Source organism: Nelumbo lutea, chromosome 8 (genome assembly GCF_056320005.1).
Source record: "Nelumbo lutea isolate HS-2025 chromosome 8, American lotus-T2T, whole genome shotgun sequence".
In the NCBI taxonomy this organism is placed as follows: domain Eukaryota; kingdom Viridiplantae; phylum Streptophyta; class Magnoliopsida; order Proteales; family Nelumbonaceae; genus Nelumbo; species Nelumbo lutea.
This window is the reverse complement of record NC_142691.1, coordinates 59100721-59121024: the sequence shown is the minus strand read 5'-3', so window position 1 is coordinate 59121024 and position 20304 is coordinate 59100721. Positions and strand designations below refer to the sequence as shown.

At 37.9% G+C, this 20304-nt stretch overlaps 1 protein-coding gene across 1 annotated transcript; it reads right to left on the bottom strand.

Moving 5' to 3' along the window:
* Positions 1-1123: 1123 nt before the first annotated feature.
* Positions 1124-18942, bottom strand: LOC148844422 (RNA polymerase sigma factor sigB-like). The gene is made up of 7 exons (XM_088956701.1): positions 18447-18942; positions 16640-16821; positions 7626-8207; positions 2406-2636; positions 2076-2216; positions 1704-1904; positions 1124-1604 (listed from the first exon to the last, which is right to left on the bottom strand). The coding sequence occupies exons 1-7, from the start codon at positions 18544-18546 to the stop codon at positions 1323-1325; spliced, it is 1719 nt and encodes a 572-aa protein (XP_088812827.1). The 5' UTR covers positions 18547-18942; the 3' UTR covers positions 1124-1322.
* Between the last annotated feature and the right edge of the window lie 1362 nt (positions 18943-20304).

Sequence of the window (20304 nt, the reverse complement as noted above, 5' to 3'; positions counted from 1 at the left end):
CCTCCCGCAGCCTACAAAGAAAAGAAGACCACATCATACTAAGGGCAGTCGGATTGCGCCGCACCATGGAGCTCCAGCATTCTCTAAGTCATCGACCGCCTAGTAGGCAGTTCGCCATCGAGCAGTTCGCCACCAGGCAGTTCGCTACCAGGCAGTTCGCCACCGAGCAACTCGCCACCAGGCAGTTCGCCACCAGGCAGTTCACCACCATGCAGTTCGCCCCCAGGCAGTTCTCCACCGAGCAGTTCACCAGTAGGCAGTTCACCACCAAGTAGCTCATCATTAGGGCACGCCACCACCAGGTCAAATAACGAGATACTTAGCCAAAAAATTTTACATCACAAAGCATTGATACGTGGCCGAAAACGGTTACATCAGGTTAGAATTAGAGTTTGGACTAAGGTTGACCTTAACCCAACCTAACCCAACCCAATTCACCCCCCTAGTTGGATCCATTTAAATGGACTTTGAAAGTTAGCACTAAGCAGGTCTGAGTAGTAAGTAGCCTTTTAGAAGATGGTTATTGGTTTTATTTCTCTAACTAAAATATATCAATTCCAAATTTTATTTCTTTAAACTAGTGTTTTCAACCCATCATTGACTCGACTAGTTGAACCATTCAAACTATCTCTTTATCATGATTCTAGGTCCAATTCTACTAAAACCAAAAATTGGTTAGAAACTCTTGACATGATCAAAAACCATCCAACCCAATTTATTAAACCATTGGCCCATACAACCTGGTGACCAAGTCACGAGTTGCAAACCAAATATGTAGGCAAACTTCCAGAAGCTATAACATTGCACTCCAACGTCTAATTGAGATGATCTTTTTTTCATGGTATTTTCACAAAAAAAAAAAAGAAAAAAAAAACTTGTTTGCCTCAAATTACAAATTTTAACATTTTTTCAAATAAAAAATTAAAAATTGAACTAAAAGCATAAAATAATAAGCATATTACATATAGAATAGAATTATCTATCTATCTATCTATCTATCTATCTATCTATCTATCTATCTATCTATATATATATATTAAAATGATTGCATGGCATGGTCTAACTCTAACCCATTTAACCCAAACGGTGACCCGGAGACAAAAATGGTTTGGCTCCAGGCCGGTTTTCAAAACATTGCTACTGATTCCCATGAATCTGAATAAATTGAATGTACATATTGCGAAGGAAATTGAAAGGAAATGTTTTCCGTGGGGCAAAATAAAAAAAAAAAAAAAGAAGAAAAAAAAAAAGAAAAAGAAAAAGAAAACGACAGGAAAGAAAAGAAATATAGACAACCCCTTAAAGCATCTTATTCTGCGGGGTTAAGAAATCAAATATTGCTGTAAATTTTTTGTTCTCTTCTTATTCTTCAGCTTCCTAAAGGCACAGGATTCTATCTGCCTGATTCTTTCTCTACTCACACCCATCAACTCACCAATCTCTTGCAGGGTCTTCATTCTTCCGTCCTCCAGCCCGAATCGCCACCTAATTACTTGTTTTTCCCTTGGGTTAAGACTGTCTAACACCTTCTCCAGGTCTTGTATCATGAATTTCTTCATTAGCAATTCTTCAGTCGTTTCTGCATCTGGATCTGCAATCACTTCCTGATAATAGAGAGAAGTCTCCCATTAATAATCAAAAGAGGAATCTCTTATGAAGAAAAATATATAAACAAAAACGGAAAGACCAAAAAAGGGACATACAGAAGGTTTTAGGTTCTGGTTGATCCCAATTTTCTGGTCAAGAGATCTTGGAGCTTTAGGGGTAAGAAGCACAGCTGTGAGCCTCTTCATCGACAACCCCGTTGCCTCAGCAACTTCTTCATTATCAGGATGTCTTCCATTCTCACTATAAAGTTGTTTCCTAGCCTCCCTTACTCGATACGTTGCCTCAACCATGTGAAACTGTTCCAAGGATATTCAAAATTATGATTGGAGAATATAATGTAGCAGAAAATATAAAAAATGCAGTCACAATTTAATAATTGTAAAAAATGGCACCCAAAATCTTGTAGTTTTTTTTTTGCACCAAAAAAGGAACAATCTAATTTTGTTTTTGAAATGTTGAAGACTTACTGGTAAGCGGATTGTCCTGGACTGGTCTGAAAGAGACTTCCTAACTGCCTGTTTAATCCACCAGTGTGCATAGGTTGAGAATTTAAAACCCTTTGAAGCATCGAACTTCTCTGCACCCCTTACAAGTCCTCGACATCCTTCCTGTGAAAGGTTTAATATCCAAAAGGGTTGAAGCAAATGAACTGGGGGTTGTAAACTTGTAGAGCATGTTATACTACAATTTAATTATTACTATAATATCCAGATATGGCAAGGATATGGCTGGACGGTGTCACGCAGACTTCAGGAATCTAGGTGGCACCATGTAGAAGTATAAAAGGGGATGAGTACCTGAACAAGATCCTGAAGGTTCATTCCAGCTCCCTGATAATTTTTTGCAATAGAAATAACAAGTCGTATGTTGCTTTTGATCATTTTGTCTTTGCAAAGAATGCCATAGTTGAGGCGCTTCCTCAATGTCTTCTGGTCAATTCCAGCAGCAGCTGCCCATTGAGCAAAAGTGGGTTGACCTCCGTATCGTTCTGCAAGCTCTTCATAAAGCTTTTCTAGCTTCAATAAGTCCTATACGATATAAATCACAGAAGACATTATTAGCCAGACAAGTGTGGAAATTGAAAAAAAAAAAAGAATAAAAGAAAAAAAGAAACTCCACAGTTCACATAAATATAAAAATTTATCGTAAAAAAATCAAAAGCATTTTCTAGCCACCATGCCACTGGAATAGATCTGATTCAAAGTAGGGCAATAACTAAACATTTCCTCTCTCCCGAATCAGAGGACTGAAAATTAGATAACAGAGCACCTCTCATTGAGACAAAATTTTAAACTACATCACCAACAACATTACTAATTTAGTAGCTTTAAAAGAAGCCAGAACTGCCATTGAATGTGTACCACCAAGGAGAACTTTAAGAAGAAATATGACATTGGATAAATGTAACATTGAACAAGTAAACTATTTTAAGAAAGAAAATGAATTCTAGATGGTGCAATAATGACAGCATAAAGCAACAGAAGTTAAATTTCACAATATTTTTCCTTTTTATTCTACAGCCTTTGACAGGCCATAACGAAAGTCCCTTGGAGACTTGGAATGACCACCAGTGCCTTCCAAACATAAAAAAGGGCCATTACCAATGATGATCCTGACTACCTGGAATCATTGAAGTAGGGCCTAGGCTGGACACTGTTAGGGATCAATGCACATCCTTGAAGACTTAATCTAGAAGGAAGAACACCTCAGGTCTCACAGGTCAATGGTTCAACCACCTGCATTGACAGGATGTTGACCAAGCCAACAGTTTTTATAATATATATTAGAGGTTGATTTGGACTGTGATTGTGACCAGATCACTGGTCCTACAAGCCAGGTCAATGATAGGTTGAAAGCACTAATATGAATAATTTGTACAAAGTGCAAAATTGAACATGAAATTCTTATTATCCATAAAAAAGGAATAGTATTTTGGATTTCTTCTTTTCTCTGTCTTTCTGTATCATTTGTATTTGATGGCAAAGGACATTATTGAGAGTTGAGAAACATCAAAGGCTAGTTCACACCACCTGTGCATCTAAAACCAATTCTACCAAATGAGCATATTGTCATTAAGGCATATTTAAAATGGTACTTTGCATTTCTCTTCCAGAAATTAGCAATATACCTATGGTACATTGAATGCTTTAAAGCCAATCCAGTTTTCTGTCCAGGTGATGGACCATTAAATGATGAGGAAGATTCACTGTGGCACCACCACTGTTGCAGTACTCTAACTTACTCTCAACAAGTATATTACTTTTTTAAATTTTAATTGTTCATTTTTCAATGATGATCATAAAAGTCATATGTTGTATATATATTTTGCATTTTCTTTTTTATTATATAAGTTGTGCTTATGTGGTTAGAATTGTATTTTTTAAGATTTTAAGATTTTTACCTGGTTAACAGACGGTCATTGGTCTTTTTTTCTTTTTTAGAGAGAAAGTAAGGTATGAATTTATTGAGGAAACTAAAAACAGTATAACAAGCTGCTATACAGAAAAAGGGGGGATGCACAGCCAATGCCCATACGACCCTAAACCCCCACCCTCTGTTTTATAAAAATATTATCATATACGAAAAAGGAATTGAGATTTCTTTCCCTACATAATTTGTTCATAGACAACCAGGAAAACAATTTCCCCAAGATTTTCTGAAAAACTGAGTCTACCAAGCTGCTTTGGTTTTTGAACATTCTTGAGTTTCTCTCTTGCCAGGCGCACCAAAAAACTGCTGCAGGAGTGATATTCCATGTACCTTCCCCCTCTTGGTTAGACCTGCTACACTCCAGCTCTGTAAAAAGTCCACTGATTCTGGATTGCAGGTTTGCACCTCAAACACTTCCCAAATCCTTGACCAAATCTCGTGGGCAAAGTCACAGTGTAGCATCAAGTATTCAAGTGGTTAACTGATTTGACATGCCCATCGCACAACACACAATTATTGGACTCCAAAGGCATGCTCCTCCTAGTTAAGTTATCCCCGGTTAGAATTCTGTTGAGGTAGGTGGTTCACACAAAGAAGCTACCCTTGACGGCACATTTTTGCACCAAATGATGTTTGCTGGACAGCTGGAATGGCCTACTCCTCTGATCTGGACATGTGATTATAGAAAGATTTGACTGTAAAACTTCCAGATTTATCCCCTTTCCACAGCCTTCTATCAATGCTCCCAATCTCCACCTGAGTGTTATATAATCTGTGAAGCATTTCCACCATTGCCTCCACCTCCCAGTCATTTAGGTTTCTTCTGAAATGAGGAGTCCAGACTACATTCCCTTTCAGCACCTGTAAGTGGTCTGTCACCCAAGCTTCTTTGTCTATTGCCAACTCATACAGGGCAGGGAAAGACTCTTTCAGTGGTCTACCTTCACACCAGGAGTCTCTCCAGAATTTCACCCGATGGCCATCACCAGTTTTCAATTTTGAAGCAGATACCCTTCATAAAAGGGTCAAAAGCTTTCCTAATGCCTTTCCACACAAAGCACCCATACATCTGATTGGGCACCCCTGGCTCCCATCCCGTGTGGCTTTGTCCATACTTCACAATTAGCACCCTTTTCCACAAACCTTCTTGGCTCTCACCGAACCTCAAAAGCCACTTTCCCAGCAAAGCTGTATTCATATTCTTCACTCTCCAAACGCCCAAACCCGCTTGGAGTTTAGGTTTGCACACCTTTTTCCAATTAAGCAAATTATATTTCTTCTCACCCTTCCATCATTCCCATAAAAAATCTCTCATTTTCTTTTCAATTACATTAGCCATTCCAGCTGGAATTGAGTACAAAGAAAGAAAAAAGATAGGAATGGATGATAGAACACTCTTCAATAAAGTGACTTTCCCTCCAAAAGAAAGGTATTTAGCATTTAACAGGTTTGAGGTTAGATTGCTAATTGCATCCAGACCAAAACAGTAATGAGTGTGTCTTGGACCCCCCACCTGCTGGTTTCTTAAAACTAAACTTTGATGGGAGTAGTAGAGGGAATCCTGGACAATCAGGAATTGGGGGTGTGTTTAGGGATGAGAATGGGTTTGTTTCAGCCCTGTTCTCAAGCCCAATTGGAGTGGGTGGCTCACTCAGAGCCGAGACCTATGCAGTTATGGAAGGAGTCCAGAGAGCTAAGGAGAAGAACATAAGAAAACTCATAATTGAATGGGACTCGGAGGTGGTGGTAGGGTGGCTAAATAAAGACAACAGTGGATTATGGAATACAGCAATGAGAGGAGGAAATTTAGGTGGCTGGTTCAAGAGATGGAAGTCAAGATCAGCTGGGTGAAAAGATCAGCTAACTCTTTTGCTGATGGGTTAGCTAAACAAGGGGTGGAGAGGGAGTCAATGTTTTGGGCACAGGTGTAACCTTTTTATTTTTCTGTTCTTGGGGGCTCAAGCTTCAGATGGAAGATAAGAAAGTTTATCTTCCCCTTTGTAATTATTTCTGTTATTAATTAATGAAATGTGTTATTGATAAGAAGAAAAAAAAAAAAAAACAGGTTTCAGGTTAGACCTACCTGCATTTTCTCCAGGGTGACAGGTTGAATGGTCTGACTGTTCGGGTCAACAATAAACCACAGACCTCTACATGCTTAACATACTGGTGCTGGACATGATATATACCCAATTTGACCTGTACTTGTCTCTCCCCAACAAACTACTCGCTTTACAACCGTGCCCAGAACAAAGTTTCCCTCTCCACTCCTTGCTTGGCTAAGCCATCTGCCATAGAGTTAGCATAATGCTTTACCCATTGAACCTTCACTTCCATGTCTTTTGTTATCCATTTAAATTTCTTTTTAGACTGCTATAGATCCACTTCCTCTGGTCATCACATTGCAACCAACTCACCACCAGTTTTTAAACTCCTTCCACAATTAATTTTCCAATGTTCAACAGTCTTACTCTTTGATTCCTTCCATCACAGCCAGCACCTCTGCTCTAAGAGAGACAGAGAGTCTCCTTCACCAACTGGTCCTGAATAAAGAGCCATTACATTACCTCTCACATCTCTGAATACACCTCTTATGCCTGAAGGTCCTGGATTACCCATACTGCTTCCATCAAAATTGAGTTTCACAAATCCCCTGTGCAGTGGACTCCAGGTTGGATTAGTTATTAACCTACTGGATTACCCATACTGCTTCCATAAGTGCTTATGCACACTTAGCCAAGAACATAGAATTCCTTTGTCTAAGTGTGAACTAATTTGGTAAGAAATAAGTCTTGATACCTTGTTCTAACTTAGATTTAAACCTCTATACAAAATATTATATCTCCACTCAACAATACCTTGTTCCAATTATATGGGGTCAGCTACATGAATCATATTTCTTCATTCTGCTTTGTTCGGTGCTATATACACATATTATATGTAATACCTACATCTGTAACACCATTTAGGGTCTTAGGATAGAGTTAATCCCTGTTTCCCATATCATCTGTATTCATTTATCAGTAACATAATATTGACAATGTACTTGCACAAAAATTCCGAAGATAGTTTTTACAGAAAATAACTATAAAATCAAAGTTCATATAGAAACTTGATGAGTAGTTGTTTCTTGAAATACTACTTTCAAGCAAATTATCTAGGCCAAACTGATAGTGAAGACAAAACCATCATCATATTACACTTAATAAAACAAAATAGAACAGATATTAGTGATTTTGACACATACTCTCTTAATATCACTTGCATATCCTTTAGGCTGTGTTTAGCTTGAAAGAAAAGGTTTGTACAGGTTTCCCTAGCTTTTCTTTCAAACCAAACACAGCCTTAATGTGAAAGCTCTGAAATCTGCCAATTCAACTGCCGATATACTTATCAGGCATGCGGTAATGAGTTAGATGTTTTACTGTTCTTTAACAGTATAGGAAACGTTAACTTGCATATGTTATGGGGAGCCCATACTTTAGACTCCTGCTGTACCTATTTTTCCCTTCATCCAGTCTTTCCATAACATTAATTAATAAACTTCAAATTTAATAATTAGAAAATATCTTCAAGAAAGATTATACCTGTATTCCTTCTGACAACTCCAGCTCTTCAGTAGCTGTTAGAAGCCTGGAAGTGCTAGTAGTCCCTCTCAAATAACGCAAGGGGTCAGAATAGTCTACATCCTGTAAAGCAGAACGTTTTTTCCTGCTTGAAGATCCAGACTTCACAGCAACGACATTTGCAGCAACCTTTTCTGCCGCCCTTGCTCTTCTGGCTCGTCTTTCTGTTTGACGTCCTGATCTCACAGCTATGCTTTTTGAAAGCTGCATTTGTAAGAGTTTGAGTTCCTCATCTGTTGGATCCAAATAGTCAGAGTCTTCCTTTGGTCTTGATTCTGCTCCTAAAGAATGGTGCACCATGTCAACTTGTTCTATTTCATTAAGTTGAGCCGTCTCATGCCAGTAAGTATCCAACTCAGATGGAATATCTGGAGGCCACTTATCTGATTTTGAAGAAGGGTTAGTACTGACCATGAGGGCTGCATCCTTAGCAATCTCAACTGCTGCTTTTGCTAAAGCAACTGCTTCGGCTGCAGCAGCAACAATTAAGGCCTCATCGCCTGTAATAAGTGGTTCTGTGGCCAAAGTTGCTTCGAATTTTGCCTGCATGTAGATAAACAGAATCAAATATTTTAAAATATTATCGTGGAGAAGATATTGATATTTTTAATTTTCATAATGTAGTAAACATAAGAGTCCCTCACTAACAGCTCAAAAGATAAGTTTGCCATTAATCTACACTAACCAACAGAAACTTTTGAAGCTATGCCAACCAGATGATCCAAATATAACTCTTGTCATGAAACTTCAACCAAAACTGCATCAATTATATTCAAAACCAAGATATTGTTTGGATGGATAAACTTTTAGGACACCATGAAAGGAAAGATGTTAGAGGTAATTTAATAACCTTAGCTATTGGGATGTATAACTCCATGGTCCACTGTCAAACTTGTGAACTTTGGCTTGTTGCAAAGGTTTCCTCTAGTCTAAAGAGTCCCTACTATATTTTGGTTGAGATCTTGTTTTGACCAGACAAAAAAAAAGCCCATTACCCAATATTGGTCCTGGTTATTTGGGGTCTTGGGAGGTGTGGACCTTTTTCTTTTGGTTGAAGAAATGGTGGACCTAACCTTTGTCATTTTTTACCACTCTCTAAAAATTAATGACAAAGCTAAGGTTGATTAGGTTACTATAAGCTTCCCCTTTATTTATGATGAAAATTTATCCTGAACATAGCTACCAAGCTAAGCGCCTACACAACAAGGACTCAAAGGGGACCAAGGCATGGGAACTCCTGGCAGTGCTTTAAAACCCAGCCCAGAGGTTGAACTGTTTTCCTTCTGGGTCAATGGGTCAATGGTTCAGCCATCTAAGGGGTCAATGGGTCAATATAAAAATTCAAAAAACAAAATAATACAAAAACTTTATTGACTGAGTCAATGGTTTTTGTAACATAGCAGATTAGAGGTTGACCCAAACCAGGATTGTCAACAGGTCACCAGTTATGAGCAGCCAGGTCAACAAGTTGAAAACACTGCTCCTCGCTGTTCTGCAATGTGGCAAATACCTTGATTTCTAGAAGCACTGCCAGGTTGGATGCATAGGCAAGAAAAAATTAAATGCAGGTGCCTTACTGTAACATCAGTACAAGACCCTATTAACATATTATTATTATCAGAAAACATACACCTTTACTGCAGATTAACATTCATTAAAAACAGAAGTAGCATACAACAGGTACTGCTTAGAGATCAGGGGAGGAAGGAGTATGATTAATGCGTTCAACATCAAGTACATGCCTCCCACCCCCCTTCTTCCATGTATCAAAAACAGGGTTTCCTTCTTTCTTTTTTTTTTTTTTCTTTTTCATCGTCATCCATGCTTTCTTTTTTCCTTTTTGATTGGTTACAGGTAAAAATTTATTGATTATTGTTCTTGTGACTGAGAACTTCAATTCTAAAGAGAAGAAAGGAAATACATCAATGAGTGAAACAGACAGGACTATAATAAGGTATAAACAAAATTGGAACAGGACTGATTCCCATAAAAGAATATGTACATCAAGTGCAAGGACCTCAAGATATGGGCTAGCTTTTGCTGCCTAATTTTTTCCTTCTTTCTAAATACAAGTTGTTGTCTTGTAAGTATCCTCAGAACATATGAACCCTATTTACCCCTTGTTTAGCCATATCAGTCACAAAAATTTATGCTGATCTTTTAATGCATTAATAAGTGATTAGCAACTCCTTTTCCAGCTGATCTGGTGAAGCTTTTCAACCATCCACTTCCACCTTGAGATCCCCCTCCACCGCTAGACTCCTAAAGTTAACTACTCAACCTCAGTTCCCATGATACTATGGACATTTCAGCCCTTCTAGAGTTTCCAACACCTGTAGGGCCTTAGTAAATGGCTAATGTTGAACCTTGACTATTTCGAAAGGCTCCACCAATTGGGATGCAGGTCAGGTACCAAATTTGAGGAATTCACACGGCATCAGGCCCAGGCTGTCAGACCGAGCCCATTCAAATTTTTAACAAGTCCTCAGCCCAAGCCTGCCCAGGTTGCACCTATACCCCCTTCCAATGCCTAATAATCCCAGATTACGGATGCCAGTATGCTACGCATCCTTTAAAGTTCAATTTAACCTGGTTATGGATTGGACTCCAATGCATCAAGAGAGAAGATCTAGCTGTGGATAAGTAATGCCAAGTGCTACAATCCCCTAAAAGTATCATCAGTGGAGAACAGGCAAAATCCTCTAGTGTTTTAATCCAATGTGCCACTATTTAGATACTTTCCATGATGGCATTCTTTTGGTCATTGCAAACCATTAAATGTTCTAGCATTCCTCTCTTCTTGTACTGCTCACAACCCCGTTGCCCTTGGGCATCTCCACATTATTTTCTCTCTTCCTTCATTATTTCTCTTCGACATATGGGGTCAGCCACATTAACAGTGGACATGGCATTAAATAGAACGAATTGGCAAAACTGGATTCATGTAGCCAACTCCATATAGTTGGGATAAAGCATGGATGATAATGATATGGGGTCAGCTACATGAATCCTGTTTTGCCAGACCAATCTGTACAGTGCCATATCCATTGTTTATTATGAGCATCTAATTCATTTCTTACTACTTCAAACCATGCACTTTTTCAGTCTGGCCCTAGCTCTTCCATCCCCTTCAACTTGTAACAGATCACTTTTTATGGATGTTATAGATGGTCCTCCTTGGCCATGTGAAAGATGAGGGCAAAGAGGCCTTGTACGCCAGCCGGTTGGTATCTCCTGCACACAAAAGGAGAACCATTCCCTAGTACATGAAACGAGCAATAGAAGATTAGTAGTGATTGATAGTTTCTCAACTTACATAACAAAGAAAAAATGTTGGAAAAAACAACAGAAAGGCTTTCTCTTTTGTAAGGTTTCTCATGTATTAATTTTCAAATGGAATACCTCCCAACAAAAAGCCCTTATTTTAGGTAGATAAAACTTAAAAAAAAAAAAAAGAATACATAAATGAGTCAGATTATGTAAGAGTCCAAGTTCTGCCATCAGGTTTAATGTAATCCAAGAAGTCCCTTTCAAGGATTTCTGACCAGTACAAAATCTCTGGAGTTTCAAAGACCCTAAAGCTAAAATCCCAAGTAAGAAAGCATGAGATAGGTTCAGCTCTATGGGTGGATATTGAAAAAATGGCTGGAAAACCAACCCTCAAGGCAGAACCCTGACAACAAATGTCTTCCTAGAATTTAGCCTTATTTCCAGAACAGGCATCATACCTGACAAAAAACAATAATATAGCTTTCCAAGGTGAAGTTAAAGCAGAACATGATAATCCTACATCTCATCCATTAATCGATGCCTCATGAATGTTAACACATTTTGTTTTTTTTTTTTTTTTATCAGCAACACAGAAAATTCATTAATTAATTAGAAGGTTAAGTACAACAAGAAGTTGTGGTGGACAAGCATTCAACTTAGACCACAAACCCAAAAACAATCCCTTAAGTTGCATAACAGCCAAAGGGTAACCCGACAGAAACATTCTACTGGCTAGAATATAGCCCAAAACATAGATTGTCTTTGAAATCCTTGCTTAGCTAAACCATCAGCCATATTGTTTGCTGATCTTCTAGCCCATCTTATTTGAATCACCATGTCTTTAGAAGCCTGTTTGAAGCGCCTGAAATCATTCCTTAACTGTCAAATTATTCCTCCATCTTTCCTCAGCCAGTTTACATGTTAACACGTTTTGTTTTATCAGTAACAAAATGCCCCATCAATCCTGCATCTCCATTAACCAATGCTCCATGAATTTTGTATCTCATCCTTTCACAGACCACCTCACAAATAAAGGAGGCTTTGGAAGGAACAAAGGAGGGCCAAAGCCCTTCAACCGGGAAGGGGAAGGTCATGGAACCAACAACTAATCTATGGTACAAGGAATTGGTCATAAAAGTGCCCAAGGAGGCAAGTGACCAAATTCTTCTATTGGGGAGGGAAGAGGATAAGAAGACATCATTCAGAGAACTCAAAAGGGAAGAGACTTCATTTGCTTCAATATCATTGAGAACTCTTCAAAACTGAAAGTTAAAGGATAGACCTTGACTTCCTCTAGAGAATATCAAAAAAATTTAGGCATCCCTATCTTGAACAATCCAAAAGCGACTAGGGTAAACAAGACAAAAAGGTTGGGCACCGCACCATACGTCTACAAAATTTTATTCAGTTACTGTCACCTACACTGAACCTCAAGAAAGAAAAGAACAAGGAGAAGGTTTGGACAATACCTTTCCAAGGATGTGCCAAGGAAAATTTATTCAAAGACAATCTCTACCATTGATATTCCTTATTTGCTTCTGATTGAACCTCAAGAAAAATTTATTCACCTACACTGAACCTCAAGAAAGAAAAGAACAAGGAGAAGGTTTGGACAATACCTTTCCAAGGATGTGCCAAGGAAAATTTATTCAAAGACAATCTCTACCATTGATATTCCTTATTTGCTTCTGATTATTGAGGCCCAAAGCTTGTCTTGTTCTAGGGAGGAGCATCAAAATTATTTGCCAAGAAGAGCCAATTTTCTTTCCAAAATATGACCAAGGCCCAACCCACCCACCGCCTTAGGCTTAAAACTGTCTTCCAACTTATCAGATGCTCCCTTTTGCCACCACCTCTATCCCCTAAAAAGTCCCTCTAAAGCTTCTCAATGCAGTTTCTCACTTTAGATGCAGCTTTAAAAATAGAGATAGTACATAGAAAGGTTAGAGAGAGAGAAACTCTAAATCTCTAATAAGGGTTAGCGTTAGCCTTCCCCTCCTTTAGAGAGAAAGCGCTTCCACTGATCCGACCTTCTTTCACACTTCTAAATAACCGGATTCCAAAAACTAATGGATTCCAAATTCCCACCCAAAGGCATGCTAAGATACTTTATTGGCCAATTATTCAACTAACAACCCAACACTTCAAATCCATCAACTGATTTTGGAAGAGATGAATTCCCAGAAGACTGCTTTAAGGCAAATTAGACTTCCACCCAATCACTATTTCGAGCTGGACCCATTCAAATTTTGACAAAAACCCAACCTAAGCCCGCACAAGTTGCACCCCTAGTGCCATCCACATACTGAAAACGAGAAATGGTAGTATTTTCTCTACCCACCACAAAACCTGGAATTATGTTTTGGTTGGAAACTCTCTAGAAAAGGACCAAGAAAGTCGGTTATCAAAACAAAAAGCAGAGGGGTAAGAGGACAACCTTGCTGGATTCCTCTTGAAGCCTTGGAGAAACCATGGGGAATTCCATTGAAAAGAACTAAGAACCAAGAAGATTTGATGTACCCTTTCATCCATTTAACCCACATGTATCTCAAATCCTTTCAGTTTAGGATTCGCCACAGACAATTTTAGTCAACTCTATCATAACCTTTTCAAGATCAATCTTGGAAACCACTAAGGTCATGTCTTACCATTTTTTCTCCTCAACCTTATTTGCAATCAAAACACTTAATTATTTGTCTTCCACCAACAAAGGCACTTAAAGATTTAGCTACTATATCCCTTAAAACTCCTTTAAGCCTATTTGCTGACACTTAGGCAATGATGTTATAGAGGCTTCCAAGCATACTGATTGCTTTTTTTATAAGTAAACAAAGAAATTATTAAGCAGAAAAGGTTGCTTAGCTAGACAATCTGTCATTCCATTATCCGATCTTCTTTCCCATTTAATTCTCAAAGTCAAATAACTGTAAGTCATTTAAATTTCTTTAAAATCAACTAAATTCTGTAATGTCATGCCTCTAGATTCTTCTTCAAGTAACTCAGAATTCTGCTGCGGCTGGACCACTGTAGAATCAGAACTGTTGCTCCTCTTGTCTTCCTGATGATCCTTCAACATAGTGGAAACCGGAGGCTGGGCAGGCATAGTTATCCCCCTATGGTCAGGGACAGTTTTTCTGGGAAGGTGATGAATTTGCTACCTCCAGGTTCTTTAATCAGTCGGCTGCCAACTTTGAGTCCCTTGAAGTCAATGACCAATTATCAATATTCACCTGTCTTCCCAATTCAGCCCATTGAAGTGTAGCTAAAAGTTCAGCTCTAGCTGAGTTCCCCTACCCTAGATGAGTTCTCCACATTATTTTGCCTTTTTTTTCAAGGAGGTGAGAAAAGGAGCACATTATGCCACAACTTACGCATCTGGAACCTCCATAACCACTTCCAAAGAAGAGCTGAACTTCTCTTTACAAGGTTGACCAATCCCAGCCCACCTCCCTCCTTTCTTTTGCATACAATTTTCCATTTAATTAATGCTCCCTCTTCAAGCCCTTGTCACCTTTCCAATATTGACAGAGAAAACAAGAATTCTAAATGTCAACACATAATATCCATACAAATTATAGCTACAGTTGAATGTATTAGGGTAATTGTACCTCTCAGTGAGATGTAATTTCTCTTCCAAGTCGCTAATTTTTTAAAGAATATATCTGGAATAGGATTCCAAAAACTAATCGATCTTAGTCTTCCTCCTAGAGGGAGACCTAGGTATCTCATTGGCCACTATGTCACTAAACACTCCAAATACTAGTGTACCTTCATAACTCCTCTCCCATGTTTATATCAACAATACAGCTCTTACTTAGATGGTTTTCAGAGTAACTCACCCATATAGAGTTCACACCATTTCATGTGCATTGCAATGTAAAAAACCTTTCCTGATGCAGAATTACTACATTGTTTATGATATGAAGGTTGTTTGCTAACCATTGATGCATCAAATGGTTAAGTTCCAAGTGAACATGATCATCTCCGGGGTCTGTTTTGTCACAAGTGGTTGCAAGGCCAGCCACCTAGGTAGTAGGCACCTACACAACAAGGTGCATGGCTACTACTTGGGCTCAGATTACTACCATGAAAATCATGTCTCTAAGTTTAAGTTAGTTTTCAGGATTATACATCTTTTAAATGCCATGTTTACATTTTAGAGGATATGATGCTTTAGCTTGATAAAGAAGTTTCCTTTTAACTTTCAATTCCAACAAAAGCTTGGAATTGCTTGGACTAGAATATGTAAGAGTTTTCTCAGTAGATGGAAATTTTAGCTGCATATTTGGTCAAACTCTGTCTGGGTTCCATCTAAGAGGCTTGCCCTCAATCAAGTGCACTGTTCATTAAAAAATAGCCAACTGCTATTTCTAATTGGTTTTAACCAGAAAATATGCTACTACATATGATTAGAATGCATAACAGCTGATGGTATGCTCACAAAAGGCAGTGCCAAATTTCTACAACTTGGAAGTCACGTGAAACTTGTGTACCAACTAGTGTCATGGTTAAAGTTCCTTCAAATTAATTTCTTGCAGGTACTGACCCAGTAATAGCCAATTCCAGTCACTCCCTCTCTCCTTTTTCTTTTTCTTTTCTTTTCTTTTCCTTTTTTTTTTTTTTTTGTGGGGGGGACTGTTGGGTGGATAAGAATTTTTTTTTGCTCTCAGTGGATGGATCAGAAGTTTTTAGAGTCACTCTCAGGCACCTGATTTTGGAGATAAGTGCTTTTGCACTTCCATGTGCTAATATGCCTCCTTAGGGAGTGGAATGCAAGGAACTTTTTTTTTTATCAGAAACATAAAAACATAATTTTATTAATAATGGGAAAAAACAGAATTAACAAGAAGGTGAGAAAATGCAAGGAACTCTTTTACCCCCACCCCCACTCCCACCCCCTTTCTTGAATACTTATTCTATTCATTACCAACAAAAAAGAAGACAAAAGTTTAATGTAGAAGTTAGGGAGTGGAACACAAGGAACTCTTTTTTTATCAGAAACACAAAAACAGAATTCTATTAATAATGGGAAACAACAGAATTAACAAGAAGGTGAGAAAATGCAAGAACTCTTTTACCCCCCCCCCACCCCCTTCTTGAATACTTATTCTATTCATTACCAAAAAAAAAATGAAAGATAAAACTTTAATGTAGAAGTTAGGGAGTGGAATGCAAGGAATTCTTTTTTTTTTTATCAGAAACACAAAAACAGAATTTTATTAATAATGGGAAACAACAGAATTAACAAGAAGTTATGAGAAAATGCAAGGAATTCTTTTATCCCCCCCCCCTTTTTTCTTGAATACTTATTCTATTCATTACCAACAAAAAAAAAAGACAAAAGATTTATCAAAAAAAAAATAAAGACAAAAGTTTAACGTAGAAGCTAATAGATGCAAAGAATACCAAAAAATTAAAACTTCTAATTGCTTATACTAAATTATTAAGACAATTCAGATACAAATGTTAGCCTAACAATCCAAGATGTCTATAGTCAAATATCACAGACCACAAAAAGGAGTGAGCCGTGTTGCAATCTTAGGAATTAGACCACAAGAATTCGCTTGTTTTCAGTTTAGGATAGCAATGAATCCATAGAAAGCATATAGGTAAGATATGTCATCTTGGAATGGAAATATAGGGCCTCCTCCTCAATAAAATTTTAGAACTTTTTCCTTTGGCGTCTGAAATAAATTAAATCTGACCTTTGTGGGTGGATCAATAGCCCCAATATAAGTCAAGGGTCTGTCGGCTGGTACTGAAATTAAATGAGCTTCTAAAGAAGGCATTCTCAGCTTTTCATCATCAACCACTGTAGTTGTCATAGTTGCTGTTGTTGTGGAGAGGATACACTGTGTCCGGAAGCAAAGAAGATCTCTAGCCTTCACTGCACATTTAAAGCAACCAAGACTGAAAAACAATTTCAATCTGATCTAATAAAATTGCATTAATAAAATTTCATTAATCAATGGTTCTTCCAAATTGACACGCTGGTAAGAAGATATCATCATGGTTCATTTTAATAAAACAGAAAAGGATAGATGCTTCTGTTCTCACTTCAGACATAACCTTTCATCAAGTAATGAACAAGAAAGGAAAAAATCATCTAGTTAAATTCCAGAATCATGATTACATATGTGCTAATCATTCTGAATATTTAAATAGAATTGCATAATACATTCTAGGACATGGATTGCAAGGACAAGGCATCACAATATAACAATTTTTACCTGAGAGTGGACAAGCAGGTTAAATTAAGATTTCCGATGGAAGCAAGGTTCGAATTTTTTATATAATACACCCTGTATTGGGTGTATCATATTGTATCGGCAAGTCCCCAATATACTAAATAAAGGGGTTTGGGGGTTTTGACCACTTTCAGGGTGTAGGCAAGCCTAATACCAACCCCCTGTAAATTTTGTGGGGGGGTGAACTCAAAAAGAAGTCATGTGCCTTCCGTACACCTGATATGCAAGTTCTTGGGTATCAGGTGTATCGATACATTGAACCTTGGATAGAAGTATTTCTACAAAATAATGGGAAAAATATCATATTGTCATCGTCGTCACCATCATCATCTAAGCCTTATTCCAGGCCCCAGCTATATGGGGATGGCTACATGCACTAAAAACCATTTCTTACTACTTCAACATATGTCCATTTTGGTTTGCCCCTAGCTGTTACGATCCATTTGTCCCATATTGGTAGTATGGGATGCTAATGTGAGGCATCCCACATCGGTAGTAATGGGATGTTGTTGTGGGGTATATATGTGCTTGGGTTCCCTCCCTCTAACAATTATCTTTTAGGGGTGAGTTCTCCTAAGGCACATAACACTAGCTCTTCCCTCTTCCAGCCCCTTCAACTTGCAAACAGATCACTTCTACTTACAGATGCTGTCAATGGTCTTATATGCACGTACCAAACCATCTTATTCTACTTTCTCTCATTTTATCACCTATTGCTGCTATTTCTAGGTTCCTTCAAATGACTTCATTTCTGGCCCTATTCTTTGTAGTTCTTCCACTCATCTATCTCATCTCATGGAAAACATCAAATCCAATAACAGAGTATCCAAAATAACCATATAACTTATACCTGTTAATTTATACATCAAACACATAGACAAGCATTTCTTCATTTACATACCATAAACAAATTTTGAAAAGGGGACTGCCAATTCCAGAATGCACCTCGATAAATCATATAGGTTAAATTTCAAAAATAAGAAAACCTCAAGAAAAAACGAAATTAAAGCTATCTTACAGTAGTCATAAAAAATATTCCTTCAACATTATAGTTTCTTCAAATCTTTGAAAAGAAAGATAGCAGAAAACAAAGTGACAGAATAGTCCCATTACTCCAAATCCAAATATTTTCTTCTTCTACGCATTATTGTGGAAAGAAACTAAAGTTATATTACAACAACAAAAATAACAATAATACGAGAATTCAAATAGGGAAGAAAAAATAAAATGAATGACAAAGAAGAAAATTAAAGACCTAACTTACACTGGCTATTGTTGCTGTAGTGGTGTTGATGTTGGTGAGTTTTGAAGTGGATAGAGAGGGTGTCTGGTGAGCACTTGAACTGTGGCAACAGACACGCCATTTTCTGTTTGCGAATCTTCTAAAGTTCTCTGGATACATGCATAGATGGATAGGTTGAAGGAACTACAGCAGTATGAAGAGAGAAAGGAAGACGGTCACAGTGTGGTAATTCCAGAAGATATGAAAGAAGAAGCGACTGTGAGCGAGAGCTTCAGAAAGCGCTTAAGGAGAGAGAAAAGTTGTGATATATGGATAAGGAGTCAGAAGGCTTAAGGAGGATAGAGGGACAGAAAAACCGACCGAGACCGACTCTCAGAAAAAAAACCCAAACACCGAACCGCTCAAAAATGTCAAACCCTCCCGATGAAGTTTCACTGCAGCTTTTCGGGTAGGCTTGATATAGACTCCATGATCCGTTGATCCAGGTCGTCAGTTGTGCAAAACCTATTAATGTGATATGAATCAAACGGTAAGAGTAGTTACTTGTAGACGATCTGTGATTGGCGGTTGCGATGGCTTCCTCTTGTTTTACTATTTGCATAATGGACAAAAGTTTTTCGGACCCGTATTTTATGGGTGATCTCATTGAAATAGGATTTGCTCGTCACAATACCGTGCTCACATCGTTCACACATCCCTTGCAGCCTTTCATCGAGAATATCTCTAAAAGAAAGCAGACAAATACAATATACAGTTATAAAAGATTGAAAATAGTATGAATAGGGTCTTGTGAACATTAAATCCGATCTCGATTCTCGATCGCATTAGATCCTCACAGCGCGACTCTACATACTTTTACAGTAGATTCCAACTCTGTATTGGCAACATCAGAAGATGTTTTCAATATGACTCTGGATCTCTTATCTATAAGAATTCTATTCACGTTTACCCACAACATACTATCTCTACTTCCATACAATGGGAATATCTCTCTATGCATAATATATGGAGGAAGATGAATTGTTCCTCATGTGTGATTGCAATGTTATGTGGGTAGATATGGGTAGAGTTCTTGCAAGCAGGAGATCGAATTCTATATGCGCTGAGATTTGTTATGAGGCACTATGAGATGGCGAACTGTGGGAAGGAAAAATAGTTGGATATGGCAAAGCGTGTATTGTTAATGGATCTCATCAAATGCAGAACTGGGAAAGGCCTAAAATCAACCCAAACCAAGCCTTTAAAGTTTTATGACGCATAAGTAGACCTATTTTGTTCATGGGTTGGGTTGTGCTTCGCCTCTTGATGAATAGAATACATTCAAGTCCAAGCTTGAGCCCAGTCTAACCATCAGGCCTAAATCTTAAGTCCGAGCCTTGCCTTCCTATAAAGCCATGGGCAAAATTATTTTTTCACTCAATAAAAAAATAAAATAATTTTATTTATATCAAATGGCCTTAAAACCCAAATATGTTGAAATGCTTAAAAAAAAAGAAGAGGAACAAAGAAAAATATACTATATATATTTTTATTATATAAAATATTATTGGGTTCGGGCTAGGTTTTTTGAGAAAGCATGAGCTCGGCCCCAAAAAAATAAAGCCTAGTCTTTCGGGCCCAAGAACAAGCATACAGGCCTAAAATAATGTCCAGTCCCAATAAATAATAGGCTTCGACCTACTTGGCCCATGAACAAGTCTACTTAAGCGGTAAGACCTAGAATCAACTCTACCATTAATCGGGCTCACCAGATTTGGCCCAAAGACAAGGAGGTGTTTATGTGGTGGCATTGCGTTGCTGTTTTGTTTTTAGTTGATGAAAATTGGTGAAAATTGTATATTGATACATCATGTATGAGTGTCATTTTAATTATAAAAAT